The sequence below is a fragment of the Lepidochelys olivacea genome (assembly GCF_965140295.1).
Source record: "Lepidochelys olivacea isolate rLepOli2 genome assembly, chromosome: 4".
Classification (NCBI taxonomy): Eukaryota; Metazoa; Chordata; order Testudines; family Cheloniidae; genus Lepidochelys; species Lepidochelys olivacea.
The window spans coordinates 48,896,031-48,909,410 of record NC_140414.1 but is presented as its reverse complement, the minus strand read 5'-3'; the positions used below and the strand labels follow the sequence as shown (position 1 = coordinate 48,909,410).

At 38.7% G+C, this 13,380-nt stretch overlaps 1 protein-coding gene across 1 annotated transcript in view; it reads right to left on the bottom strand.

The window, feature by feature from the left end:
- The window catches only part of FAT4 (FAT atypical cadherin 4), a 233,508-nt gene that overhangs the window by 90,778 nt on the left and 129,350 nt on the right, over positions 1 to 13,380 (bottom strand). Inside the window, exons 3-4 of the mRNA XM_084627409.1 lie at positions 8,069 to 8,330; positions 1,445 to 1,795 (exon numbers count right to left, since the gene is read on the bottom strand). Coding sequence (XP_084483535.1) covers positions 1,445 to 1,795; positions 8,069 to 8,330 — 613 coding nt within the window. The remainder of the gene's footprint in view (positions 1 to 1,444; positions 1,796 to 8,068; positions 8,331 to 13,380) is intronic.

Genomic DNA, 13,380 nt, shown 5'->3' with positions numbered 1-13,380 from the left:
AACCACCTTGTTTCTCAGATTACTATAGTGAACCCAGCATGCCAATGTAATGCAGTTTTTGCACTATTAATTTTAAATCTAGCCTACTAAAAAAGTAAGTTTGCCATAAAATATAGGGGATACTGCACCTTCTTCCCACTGCCTCACACCTTGTGTTGTCATTTACACCTATGGAATTTGAGTGCAAAGAAGGTATAAAATGCTACTCTCATGATCTGGAAATATTTCATGCCCATGTTGCACAATGTAAATAAATGAATAAAGTGCAAGGCAATGGATAATAAAGTCCACAATGTTTAATGACATTAAGGTGGTTACCCAAATCAAGAGAAAATTCAATGCCAAGCATTATACCCCATTCCTAGTTGCTTTTTCATTTGCTTTTTTGTACTTTTTGTTGTGCTTATTCTCCTTCTATAACTTCACTGATGTTATTTTGAGTGATGTGTACATAACATGGATTATCCTTCACATATAATATCTACATTTTTCAGGTAATTTTTATAAAAGCAAACCTCATTAATGTCTGTTTCCATTTAATAAAATGAAATACCCTACACAGTAATATTTTAAAGTATTATGTTTATCTATATACAGATAGATAGATATATACACAATAATTATTCTTCATTAGTCATTACAGACATAAACTATATGACAACAGTCAGTTTACTAAACAAATTATACATATTATCATCCTTTAAATCCCTACATGTTGATACCTTGTAAACCCTCATGTGAATAATCCAAGGATTAAAACCTTTTAAGTAACCATTTCTCAGACATGTACTAACATCGTCCCTTCATCTTCTCTTATAGTATACAATACATTTAACCCGGGGCATTATAATGACTACCGATGAGGTTCTTACATATTTCCTTGTAGTGTTTTAGAATCTATTATACATTTTGTTTTAAAATAATGTTAAGAAAAACAAATCCAAATAAAATATTAAATTAAAACAGTTGTTTTATAGATCTGATTTAAACTCACAATATTAAGAAAATTATCATTAAGTATTCTGTTCTCATTGTGCCTACATAGTTCAATATGCTCATTATGTATAATATTCTAATAATATGTATGCCCAACAGGGATGTCAGAGAAGCCAGTACTTGACTTCACTAAGTACAGACGTATTAAATGTCTTTTTTTCTCTTTTTTTTACTGATGTCAAATAGAAACATGAAAAGAACCTTACATTCTAAAACATAGCGTGAGCCATCAAAAAGTCACCATTTACACACAGTGGTAACTAAAATATCCAGGTATTTTTTAAAAAAACCTAGGTATTTCAGATACAACTGTATGGTTATTATGGATAAATAATGTCTTTATACGGATGACCATTATTTGCCCGTTCATGAGCAAATGTCTTAATATCTTGCTAACATGCAACATGCATCTGCCATCAGAATTTTTAGAATACAAAGGAACACATACCATCATCTGCATCAGTAACATTAAAGCCGAGAATAGTAGATCCTGGAGGCAGATTTTCCATCAAGGACGTGCTGTATGATGGCATGCTGAATAGTGGCGAATTATCATTTATATCTAGTATGTTGAAGTAAACTCTGATGGTAGTGAATTGACCACCACCATCTCCTGCCTGGACAGTAAGAATGTAATATTGCTGCGCTTCATAGTCCAATATGCGTGTCAGGTTAAAGACTCCAGTGACTGGATTCAAGAAGAACATACCATCTTCATCATCTTCACTCACAGTGTATGTGATTTCTCCATTTACACCAGAATCATCATCAATAGCTAAAATGGCTGCTACCAAAGAACCTACACAAAACAATGGAAGAACTCAATGAGAGAACAAGAATGAGAAATTTCCAAAAGACTAGAAATAAAACTGAATACTCCTATAGAACTGGTAAACAGGTCATTCCTGTGGAATAACAGGTCTCTTCCTTAAGAAATAAGAGCCTCAAAATTGTATGTTTTTGTTTAAATTGGGAATTACTTACATATATAGGCCCCAATTTACCAAAGTACTTAAGTACCGAGGTCCATTCCTATTCAGCAACGTACTAAAGTATTTGCTTAACTTTAAGCATGCAATTAGTTCCACTGAGGCACTGAAATATACCTAATTTAGCTAGATATCCATTATTTTCTTGGAAATATCCTATACATTTAAAAGGAATGAAACCCGTTGGGTGCCACAGAAACTAACAGTGCACTCTATAATTACTTTAAATTTTTAATAGATTTTAATAGAAAATATCCTATTTTTTAAACCATCCTAAAAAAAGGAGAAAATTCTGTATTACATTCCATAAGATGGTTTACAAAACCTACAAAAAAAATATTTCATTACATTCTACAGGACTTTTCCATAAGAGTGTGTTCAAAATGATCAATAATTTCACAGACTTTTACTCCACAGGAACATTTTTGACTTTTTTGACTTTCTGTTATTTATTTAATTGTATTGTGGTTTTTCTAGGCTGCTGAGTGGTTATTCCAGTATGGTTTTTATTTTAAATTATTCTTAGGACATACAGAACCGTGGACAGGCATCTCTATTTTGTTTTTAAACTGAAAAAAGTAAATACACTGCATAATAAGGCTCAGATTTTCCTAGATGCAATAGCTGATGGATTCCTTCATCAAGTAGTTGCTGAACCGACTAGAGGGGATGCGATTTTAGATTTGATTTTGGTGAGTAGTGAGGACCTCATAGAAGAAATGGTTGTAGGGGATAATCTTGGTTCAAGTGATTGTGAGCTAATTCAGTTCAAACTGAAAGGAAGGATTAACAAAAATAAATCTGCAACTAGGGTTTTTGATTTCAAAAGGGCTGACTTTCAAAAATTAAGGAAATTAGTTCGGGAAGTGGATTAGACTGAAGGATTTATCGATCTAAAGGTAGAGGAGGCCTGGGATTACTTTAAATCAAAGCTGCAGAAGCTATTGGAAGCCTGCATCCCAAGAAAGGGGAAAAAATTCATAGGCAGGAGTTGCAGACCAAGCTGGATGAGCAAGCATCTCAGAGAGGTGATTAAGAAAAAGCAGAAAGCATACAGGGAGTGGAAGATGGGAGGGATCAGCAAGGAAAGCTACCTTATTGAGGTCAGAACATGTAGGGATAAAGTGAGACAGGCTAAAAGTCAAGTAGAGTTAGACCTTGCAAAGGGAATTAAAACCAATAGAAAAAGGTTCTATAGCCACATAAATAAGAAGAAAACAAAGAAAGAAGTGGGACCGCTAAACACTGAGGATGGAGTGGAGGTCAAGGATAATGTAGGCATGGCCCAATATCTAAACCAATACTTTGCCTCAGTCTTTAATAAGGCTAAAGAGGATGTTAGGGATAATGGTAGCATGACAAATGGGAATGAGGACATGGAGGTAGATATTACCATATCTGAGGTAGAAGCAAAACTCGAACAGCTTAATGGGACTAAATCAGAGGGGCCCAGATAATCTTCATCCAAGAATATTAAAGGAATTGGCACCCGAAATTGCAAGCCCATAAGCAAGAATTTTTAATGAATCTGTAAACTCAGGGGTTGTACCGTATGATTGGAGAATTGCTAACATTTTTTCCCTTTCTTAAAAATAGAAACTAAGTGATCCAGGTAACTATAGGCCTGTTAGTTTGACATCTGTAGTGTGCAAGGTCTTGGAAAAAAATCTGAAGGAGAAAGTAGTTAAGGACATTGAAGTCAATGGTAAATGGGACAAAATACAACATGGTTTTACAAAGGTAGATCATGCCAAACCAACCTGACCTCCTTCTTTGAGAAAGTAACAGATTTTTTAGACAAAGGAAACACAGTAGATCTAATTTACCTAGATTTCAGTAAGGCGTTTTATACCGTGCCACATGGGGAATTATTAGTTAAATTGGAAAAGATGGGGATCAATATGAACATTGAAAGGTGGATAAGGAATTGGTTAAAGGGGAGGCTACAACAGGTCCTACTGAAAGGTGAACTGTCAGGCTGGAGGGAGGTTACTGGTGGAGTTCCTCAAGGATCAGTTTTGGGACCAATCTTATTTAATCTTTTTATTACTGACCTCGGCACAAAAAGTGGGAGTGTGCTAATAAAGTATGCGGATGATACGAAGCTGGGAGGTATTGCCAATTTAGAGAGAGACTGGGAAAGCATACAGAAAGATTTGGATGACCTTGTAAACTGGAGTAATAGTAATAGGATACAATTTAATAGTGAGAAGTGTAAGGTTATGCATTTAGGGATTAATAACAAGAATTTTCGTTTTAGCTGGAGACGCATCAATTAGAAGTAACAGAGGAGGAGAAGGACCTTGGAGTATTGGTTGATCATAGGATGGCTATGAGCCACCAATGTGATATGGCTGTGAAAAAAGCTAATGCGGTCTTGGGATGCATCAGGAGAGGTATTTCCAGTAGGGATAAGGAGGTTTTAGTACCGTTATACAAGGCACTGGTGAGACCTCACCTGGAATACTGTGTGCAGTTCTGGTCTCCCATGTTTAAAAAGGATGAATTCAAACTGGAAGAGGAACAGAGAAGGGCTACTAGGATGATCCAAGGAATGGAAAATTTGTCTTATGAAAGGAGACTCTAGGAGCTTGGCTTGTTTAGCCTAACTAAAAGATGGTTGAGGGGAGATATGATTGCTCTCTATAAATATATCAGAGGGATAAATACCGGAGAGGGAGAGGGATTATTTAAGCTCAGTACCAATGTGGACACAAGAACAAATGGATATAAACTGGTCATTGGGAAGTTTAGACTTGAAATTAGACGAAGGTTTCTAACCATCAGAGGAGTGAAGTTTTGGAATAGCCTTCCAAGGGAAGCAGTGGGGGAAAAAGATCTATCTGGCTTTAAGATTAAACTCGATAAGTTTATGGAGGAGATGGTATGATGGGATAACATGATTTTGGTAATTAAATATTCATGGTAAATAGGCCTCATGGCCTGTGATGGGATGTTAGATGGGGTGGGATCTGAGTTACGCAGAAAAGAATTTTCTGTAGTATCTGGCAGGTGAATCTTGCCCATATGCTCAAGGTTTAGCTGATGGCCATATTTGGGGTCGGGAAGGAATCTTCCTCCAGGGCAGATTGGAAGAGGCCCTGGAGGTTTTTCACCTTCCTCTGTAGCATGGGGCACGGGTCACTTGCTGGAGGATTCTCTGCTCCTTGAAGTCTTTAAACCACAATTTGAGGACTTCAATAGCTCAGACATAGGTGAGAGGTTTTTCGCAAGAGTGGGTGGGTGAAATTCTGTGGCCTACATTGTGCAGGAGGTCAGACTAGATGATCAAAATGGTCCCTTCTGACCTTAGTATCTATGAATCTATGAATTGAGACAAAAATACTGTCCTTCAGTAGTATTTAACTTGCAGTGTTCAAGGAAGAGAACCCTGGGTGTAGGTAAATGCCAACTATTAAATCTACATTTATTTTTTTTTTGAATGGAGCTGCTGAAAGTTGTAATGTCTGTTTAGTGTATAACAAACTTTTCATTTCTATTTTTGTTTTAAGTTACCATGAGCAATAACATAATACTTGGTCAGGAAACTAAAACCCTCATTCTTCACAGAGGGTCCATTCTTGCAGTCCTTATTCAAGTACAATTCCCACTTCCTTTGAGTTTGTCCCATTGTTTTATTTTTGCACTTCTTGCTATACTTTACAACACACTTAGTTATATCTGAGCAATGCAACCATCAAAACTGCTCAGTAGCAGAATGAGAATTAGTGCTACAATTTCATCTGTTTAATCAAGCTGAACGTTCTGGATTCTGTTACAGATATTTGATTTCATAATGTTAATGTTTCAATATTGCTGATTGTGGCTAAAAGGCTGTCCTAATGCTGGATACAATTACCAAATGTATAGTAATCATATCAGTTGCAATTGTAATTTGCAAATAAATAAGGAGCCGATCATTGCTGGCCTTTGTGCAAAGTGCAGGGTTAAGAAAGGAGGCAAAGAGCCTTTATGCACCCCCGCAAAAGGGCAAGCCGCAATTATAGTCCCTACACTGGATGGAAAACTGGGAATGCTCCACTTGTGTATCACCTAGGACATAAAACACACCAAGTGGGAAACACCTACCTGCCCCCTGCATACTGGCCTGTCAACTGGAGCAAGATCATTGGAAAGTGGAATGGGACAAGCTGCACCATCCTAACAGCAGCACCCCTGTGTGCACCTGTGATAGGGAGGGATGAAGGCACAATTCTGTACCAAACACCGCTGGACCAGTATATATCTAGCACATTTTGACCGTAAGTAAATATATTGTCCTCATATTATGATGACTTTTTATTAATTTTTGATGCTTGAATTCTATATTTTTGAAGATTGTTTTAGTGATTTAAGAGAATATTCTCGTCTCAACCTGCAGGGATTATATGTACACCTGTAAGCTAATTCCCATTAAAACATAACAAGCCTAAAAATACCGCATGCATTACCCTGAGCGGCCTCAGCAGCTATCTTTCTGTGCTTAGTAAAAGAATTCCCATGGTACTGCAATCACTACTAGAGGCACTTTTTTTTTCAATTCATTGCACTGAGCATTGTAGTGGTCTCCAAACAGTGTGTGCTCTTACCCACCATATGCAGTGTATTATCTACAGCATGCACAACAGCATGAGTGAAGGAAAGAATTCCAAACTTAACTCAGAATTTCCTCCCTTGGTCAGACTGAGTCTGACCCTTTAATATTATAGGGATTTTCTTTCCCTTTTGTACTTGCTTCTTTTTAATGGTAGTATGAAAAAGAAACGATCTACAAAACCCTCTCATTGATGCTCTAGTAATTCACAGGTCCTTTGGGCAGGATGCATCTACTGTTAATATACACATTGAGAGACTACATTACCTGATATGTTGAAGCATAAAAATACTATGAATTCTCACAGTATATTTCCATTCCCATTGTATACGATATGATGAAAAAAACATTCACTCTGGGCTGAGGATGTGCATACCAAGTTTCAGCCCGGAGGGGAATAAGATGGAGTTATGAACAGAGCTGTGTGAAATCTTCACTTCAAATCTCAATTCACTTGAAACTGAGGCAAGTTAGGGGTCTTAGTCTAGCTTATACACATCAGATCACGTCTATGAAGATTGCATATTTAGTCAGCCTACATTCTTCTAGTCCAGCTAGCTCCCCAAATGTAGCACCCCTACTCCTGCTTCCTGCTGGGACCTGATGTCCACTACTTGGGGTCTTCTGCGAACACTGGGTGCCTTCCACCCCCCAAATTTTTTCTGTCTGTTCTCTTTTAGTAGTGGCACCCAGAGGCCCCAGTCAGGACTGGAGTGCTCCTTGTGCCGGGCACTGTACAAAAACACGTAAAGATTTATACACCTGAAAACTGCAGTCTCTCTTTTCTGGAAAGGCTACCAGTTGTTCAATAGCTAACTCTGGCAACAGGAGTATCCCTTCTCCTGTTGCCTATGAGGAAACTTTGGCCCTTCCTGACCACCCCTAAAGACAGTCAATTAAAGGGAATGGGATTTGGCTCCATTTGGCTTTCTCCCCACCGTTAAAAAGATGGAGGAAGCATAAAAATGAGGAGGGCGCCACCGGCCCAAAACAAAGCAAGGTTGTCCTACTTTGCCTGAAGAAGAGAAAGGGTAAGTAAAGGATGTATCTGACCCGGAGGTCTGTGCCTATGGTGTGAATGAGTGGGATATGGGTGACTGGACAGAGTAGGGAGGTGGTTTCTTGGAAGCACATATTCTATAGAAATTGAACCTGCAAGGGATTATTTAATTATAGTTCTGCATCCCTGAAAAATGATGTAACAGAAATATTTGCACGTTTACCACAATGGCACCATTATAAGAAAAACAGAAACAAATTTTAGCATTTAACCTCTGCGTCATGTTTCTACGTGAATGTCTATGCTCTACATAATATGTATAAATAGTGATGGCACACATAAAAAAATGGAATGATACTCTGCCATGTTAGCAATAAAATTAGTGTGTCAATAGTGACAATATTAGTGATCACTGCTGTATAGGTCAACTGAAAATAAAGGGTGCGGACCATCAATTTTAGAAAATAATAAGGTTTGTTCCTTATTTACCTGGGGTAGTATCCTCTGGTACATCAAACGAATACACAGGTTTAGAGAATTTTGGTATGTGATCATTAACATCACTAATAGTAATGTTTATTCTCATGTCTGAGGACTGTAGACCATCATCAGCACGAACCAGCAGGGAATACTTGGAGCGACGTTCCCTATCCAAACGTTTGGTGGCTATCAGATCTCCTGACTCTGGGTCAATGTGGAAGCTGTCGTCAGCACCACTGATGATAGTGTAAGTGACAAGAGCATTAGCTCCCTAAATAAAAACAAAAGTAGTCAGACCAAGTTATTTGTGAGGCAACCCTTTAAGACCAAGTCATTCCAACGACCGCTGTCTGCAAACATTGTTCAGAACAATTTCCTTAACAAAATAGCACACACACCCCACAAACACTTCTAATATTTATTTGGACTGGACAGATAGAGATAAGATTTTTATATTTTTTAACTCCTGTTCAAAAAAAGGACCAAATCTAGTCAGTAAAATAAAGTGCAGGAAAACACTGGTCTTCTACAGGATTTGAAATCTGATTTAAGATCAAGTCAGTTTCACCATAATCTATTTACTATATTATTTTCTCTTTCTCTCTTCAGTGATTAATGTTTATTTTTATTATTTTATGTCTGTGAGGCTGAATTAAGTGATCAATCTAAAACAGGGCTCAATTCAGCCCTTTCTACTCCATACCTTGGTGGAGAGGGAGTAATGGAGAAGTAGCAGCCAACTGGCAAACATCCTTCTCTAAAATATAATGATAAACTTGCTGTTTAAAATGACAGCTCACTTCGGCTATGTCTACTCTATGAGCTAGGGTTGTGATTCCCCTGCTCGTGTACACATACTTATGCTAGTACTCACCAAGTGCAGCCATGGTAGCATGGGTAGTGGCAGCGGAAGCATGCTGACCTGTGCTGAGTACAAATTCACCTGAAACCAGTGGGCATGGACTTGGCATAGTTCAGCTGTGTCTCCATTGCAACTACCAATGCTATTGCAGCTACACTGCTATTTATACTCACATTAGCTTGGTGAGTGCTAATGTGAGTACGTGTTTACAAGCAAGGGAATCACAACCCGAGCATGCAGAGTAGATGTAGCCTTAAATGCCAGGTTCATGTCTGGTGCCATTAGAGAGATAAAGATAGTTATGTGAACAGCTGGACAGAATGCCTCTTTTTATCCAGAGTGTTTGTTCAAAAACCAGGAATCAGCTAATTGACAAAATAAATTAAAACATATACAGCTGCCCAGACTCAAACAGCTGTGCATAGCGCTTCAGTCCACATACTCTCTGTATATTCAGGTGTACCTGGTGTATGTAATGCATTTTCCTGTAATTGTATAGTTTAACAAAAACATTCAGTGAAAACTTTGCATTTCTTAGATGACCACACTCTTTATTATTTGTTCCATTTAACCAGTTATTCCCATTTTCTCATAATGGAGTCCAGCTATGAAACTGACTGCATTTGATATGGTCTGGCAAAATCAGTAACTTTTCATAAATTAGGTGAAAGGGAAAGAAAATCAAAATATTTAAAACCCATTAAAACAAACAGTCTGATGTATAGAAATTTCCTGTCTACACACTGACTAAAAAAATTAGCAAAATGCTAAGACTTGTAATTATTAAAGCAATGGCTACTACCTGGTGCCCATGAAATGACATCACAGTTATCAGAGTAGCAGCTGTGTTAGTCTGTATTCGCAAAAAGAAAAGGAGGACTTGTGGCACCTTAGAGACTAACAAAGTTATTTGAGCATAAGCTTTTGTGAGCTACAGCTCACTTCATTGGATGCATTCAGTGATAAATACAGTGGGAAGATTTATATACTTAGAGAACATGAAACAATGGGTGTTACCATACACACTGTAACAAGAGTGATCACTTAAGGTGAGCTATTACCAGCAGGAGAGAGGGGTGGAAAAAACCTTTTGTAGTGATAATCAAGGTGGGCCATTTCCAGCAGTTGACAAGAACGTCTGAGGAACAGTGGGGGGTGGGGGATGGGGGAATAAACATGGGGAAATAGTTTTATTTTGTGTAATGACCAATCCACTCCCAGTCTTTATTCAAGCCTAAGTTAATTTTATACAGTTTGCAAATTAATTCCAATTCAGCAGTCTCTCGTTGCAGTCTGTTTTTGAAGTTTTTTTGTTGAAGAATTGCAACTTTTAGGTCTGTAATCGAGTGACCAAAGAGATTGAAGTGTTCTCCGACTGATTTTTGAATGTTATAATTCTTGACGTCTGATTTGTGTCCATTTATTCTTTTACGTAGAGACTGTCCAGTTTGACCAATGTACATGGCAAAGAGGTATTGCTGGCACATATCACATTGGTAGATGTGCAGGTGAATGAGCCTCTGATAGTGTGGCTGATGCGATTAGGCCCTATGATGGTGTCCCCTGAATAGATATGTGCACACAGTTGGCTATGGGCTTTGTTGCAAGGATAGGTTCTTGGGTCAGTGGTTCTGTTGTGTGGTGTGTGGTTGCTGGTGAGTACTTGCTTCATGTTGGGGGGCTGTCTGTAGGCAAGGACTGGCCTGTCTCCCAAGATCTGTGAGAGTGATGGGTCATCCTTCAGGATAGATTGTAGATCCTTGATGATGCGTTGGAGAGGTTTTAGTTGGGGGCTGAAGGTGATGGCTACTGGCATTCTGTTATTTTCTTTGTTGAGTCTGTCCTGTAGTAGGTGACTTCTGGGTCTGTCAGTCTGCTTCTTCACTTCAGCAGGTGGGTATTGTAGTTGTAAGAATGCTTGATAGAGATCTTGTAGGTGTTTGTCTCTGTCTGAGGGGTTGGAGCAAATGCGGTTGTATCGCAGAGCTTGACTGTAGACAATGGATCGTGTGGTGTGGTCTGGATGAAAGCTAGAGGCATGTAGGTAGGAATAGTGGTCAGTAGGTTTCCGGTATAGGCTGGTGTTTATGTGACCATCGCTTATTAGCACCGTAGTGTCCAGGAAGTGGATCTCTTGTGTGGACTGGACCAGGCTGAGGTTGATGGTGAGATGGAAATTGTTGAAATCATGGTGGAATTCCTCAAGGGCTTCTTTTCCATGCGTCCAGATGATGAAGATGTCATCAATGTAGCGCAAGTACAGTAGGGGCTTTGGGGACGAGAGCTGAGGAAGCGTTGTTCTAACTCAGCCATAAAAATGTTGGCATACTGTGGGGCCATGCAGGTACCCATAGCAGTGCCGCTGATTTGAAGGTATACATTGTCCCCAAATGTAAAATAGTTATGGGTGACGACAAAGTCATAGAGTTCAGCCACCAGGTTTGCCGTGACATTATCGGGGATACTGTTCCTGACGGCTTGTAGTCCATCTTTGTGTGGAATGTTGGTGTAGAGGGCTTCTACATCCATAGTGGCCAGGATGGTGTTTTCAGGAAGATCACCGATAAATTGTAGTTTCCTCAGGAAGTCTGTGGTGTCTTAAAGATAGCTGGGAATGCTGGTAGCGTAGGTCCTGAGGGGGAGTCTACATAGCCAGACAATCCTGCTGTCAGGGTGCCAATGCCTGAGATGATGGGGCGCCCAGGATTTCCAGGTTTATGGATCTTGGGTAGCAGATAGAATACTCCAACTAAAACCTCTCCAACCTCTCCTCTCCATCATAGGGCCTAATCATATCAGAGGCTTGTTCACCTGCACATCTACCAATGTGATATATGCCATCATGTGCCAGCAATGCCCCTCTGCCACGTACATTGGTCAAACTGGACAGTCTCTACGGAAAAGAATAAATGGACACAAATCAGACGTCAAGAATTATAACATTCAAAAACCAGCTGGAGAACATTTCAATCTCTTTGGTCACTCAATTACAGACCTAAAAGTTGCAATTCTTCGACAAAAAAACTTCAAAAACAGACTCCAACAAGAGACTGTTAAATTGGAATTAATTTGCAAACTGTATAAAATTAACTTAGGCTTGAATAAAGACTGGGAGTGGATGGGTCATTACACAAAATAAAACTATTTCCCCATGTTTATCCCCCCACCCCACATGTTCCTCAGATGTTCTTGTCAACTGCTGGAAATGGCCCACCTTGATTATCACTACAAAAGCCCTCCCCCCCACCCCCGACCCACCGCTCTCCTGCTGGTAATAGCTCACCTTATGTGATCACTTTTGTTCCAGTGTGTATGGTAACATCCACTGTTTTATGTTCTCTGTGTATATAAATCTCCTCACTGTATTTTCCACTGAATGCATCCAATGAAGTGAGCTGTAGCTCACGAAAGCTTATGCTCAAATAACTTTGTTAGTCTCTAAGGTGCCACAACTACTCCTTTTCTCATCACAGTTATGTTGATCTGAATGAATGCCTTAATATAATGGGTGAATGTTTGAAAACTACTGGCCAAAAGCCATTATATAAAACTATGACATACAAAGGATTTTCTTACACATTTAGAGCACGATTTTTGAAGGGGCCTTAATTTGGCTTTCTTTTTTATGTCCACAATTTTATTCCTTCCTACAAGTAACTGCTCATGCAGCCAGTAGGTAGATGTCTATAGGCATGAGCAAAATATTGCTCAGTTATCTGCTGACATAAACTACAGGTTCAAAAAGTAGTCCAGGTTTTAAAAGTCAGACCCTCAATATCCAAAAATGTATCGTGGCAAGAATATTACATGTAAAAAAAGATCATATAGTTCACTTCAGAGTGGAAAGGAACCTAGTTAAAATCTTCCATTGTTAGAAACACACCGGTAAAGATGTGTATGCTATTTTAAAATGCACATTGTTACAAATATCAGAAATGCATCTTGCACTCTTCAGAAACATTTTAAATAACTGGTGTTAGACTATGAAAATTAAGTATCATCTTTAAGAACTAAGTGCCCCTGGTAGTGAAAGAAAAGACTCGCACTGGGTTTTGGAACCAGCTCTAGTAGCATATTAGTATGCTAAAAACAAACAACAACAAAAAAGGTGGGTATTGATACCTAATATCATCTGATGTTTCCTAAAAACATGTGCTTTAATCATCCTGTTACAAACAATGTTAAAATTAGGCTCCACACTTACAAACAGACATGTCACTATTATGAAGTCATGATTCTTTTATTCACATTTTATTTACCGGCCACAACTTACATTGTGGATAACTGACTTTCACATCCTTTCTATTAGAGGCAGGGACACAAAGTCCTACTGCTCTTTGCCCCTACAAAAGAGATACTACTAGGAAGAGAAAGAACGAAAGAACGAAAGAAAGAAGATGTACACAAATCCGTACTCATATTGGAGGTGTTCCAGTAGTTTGGTTATAGAAGGAACTAG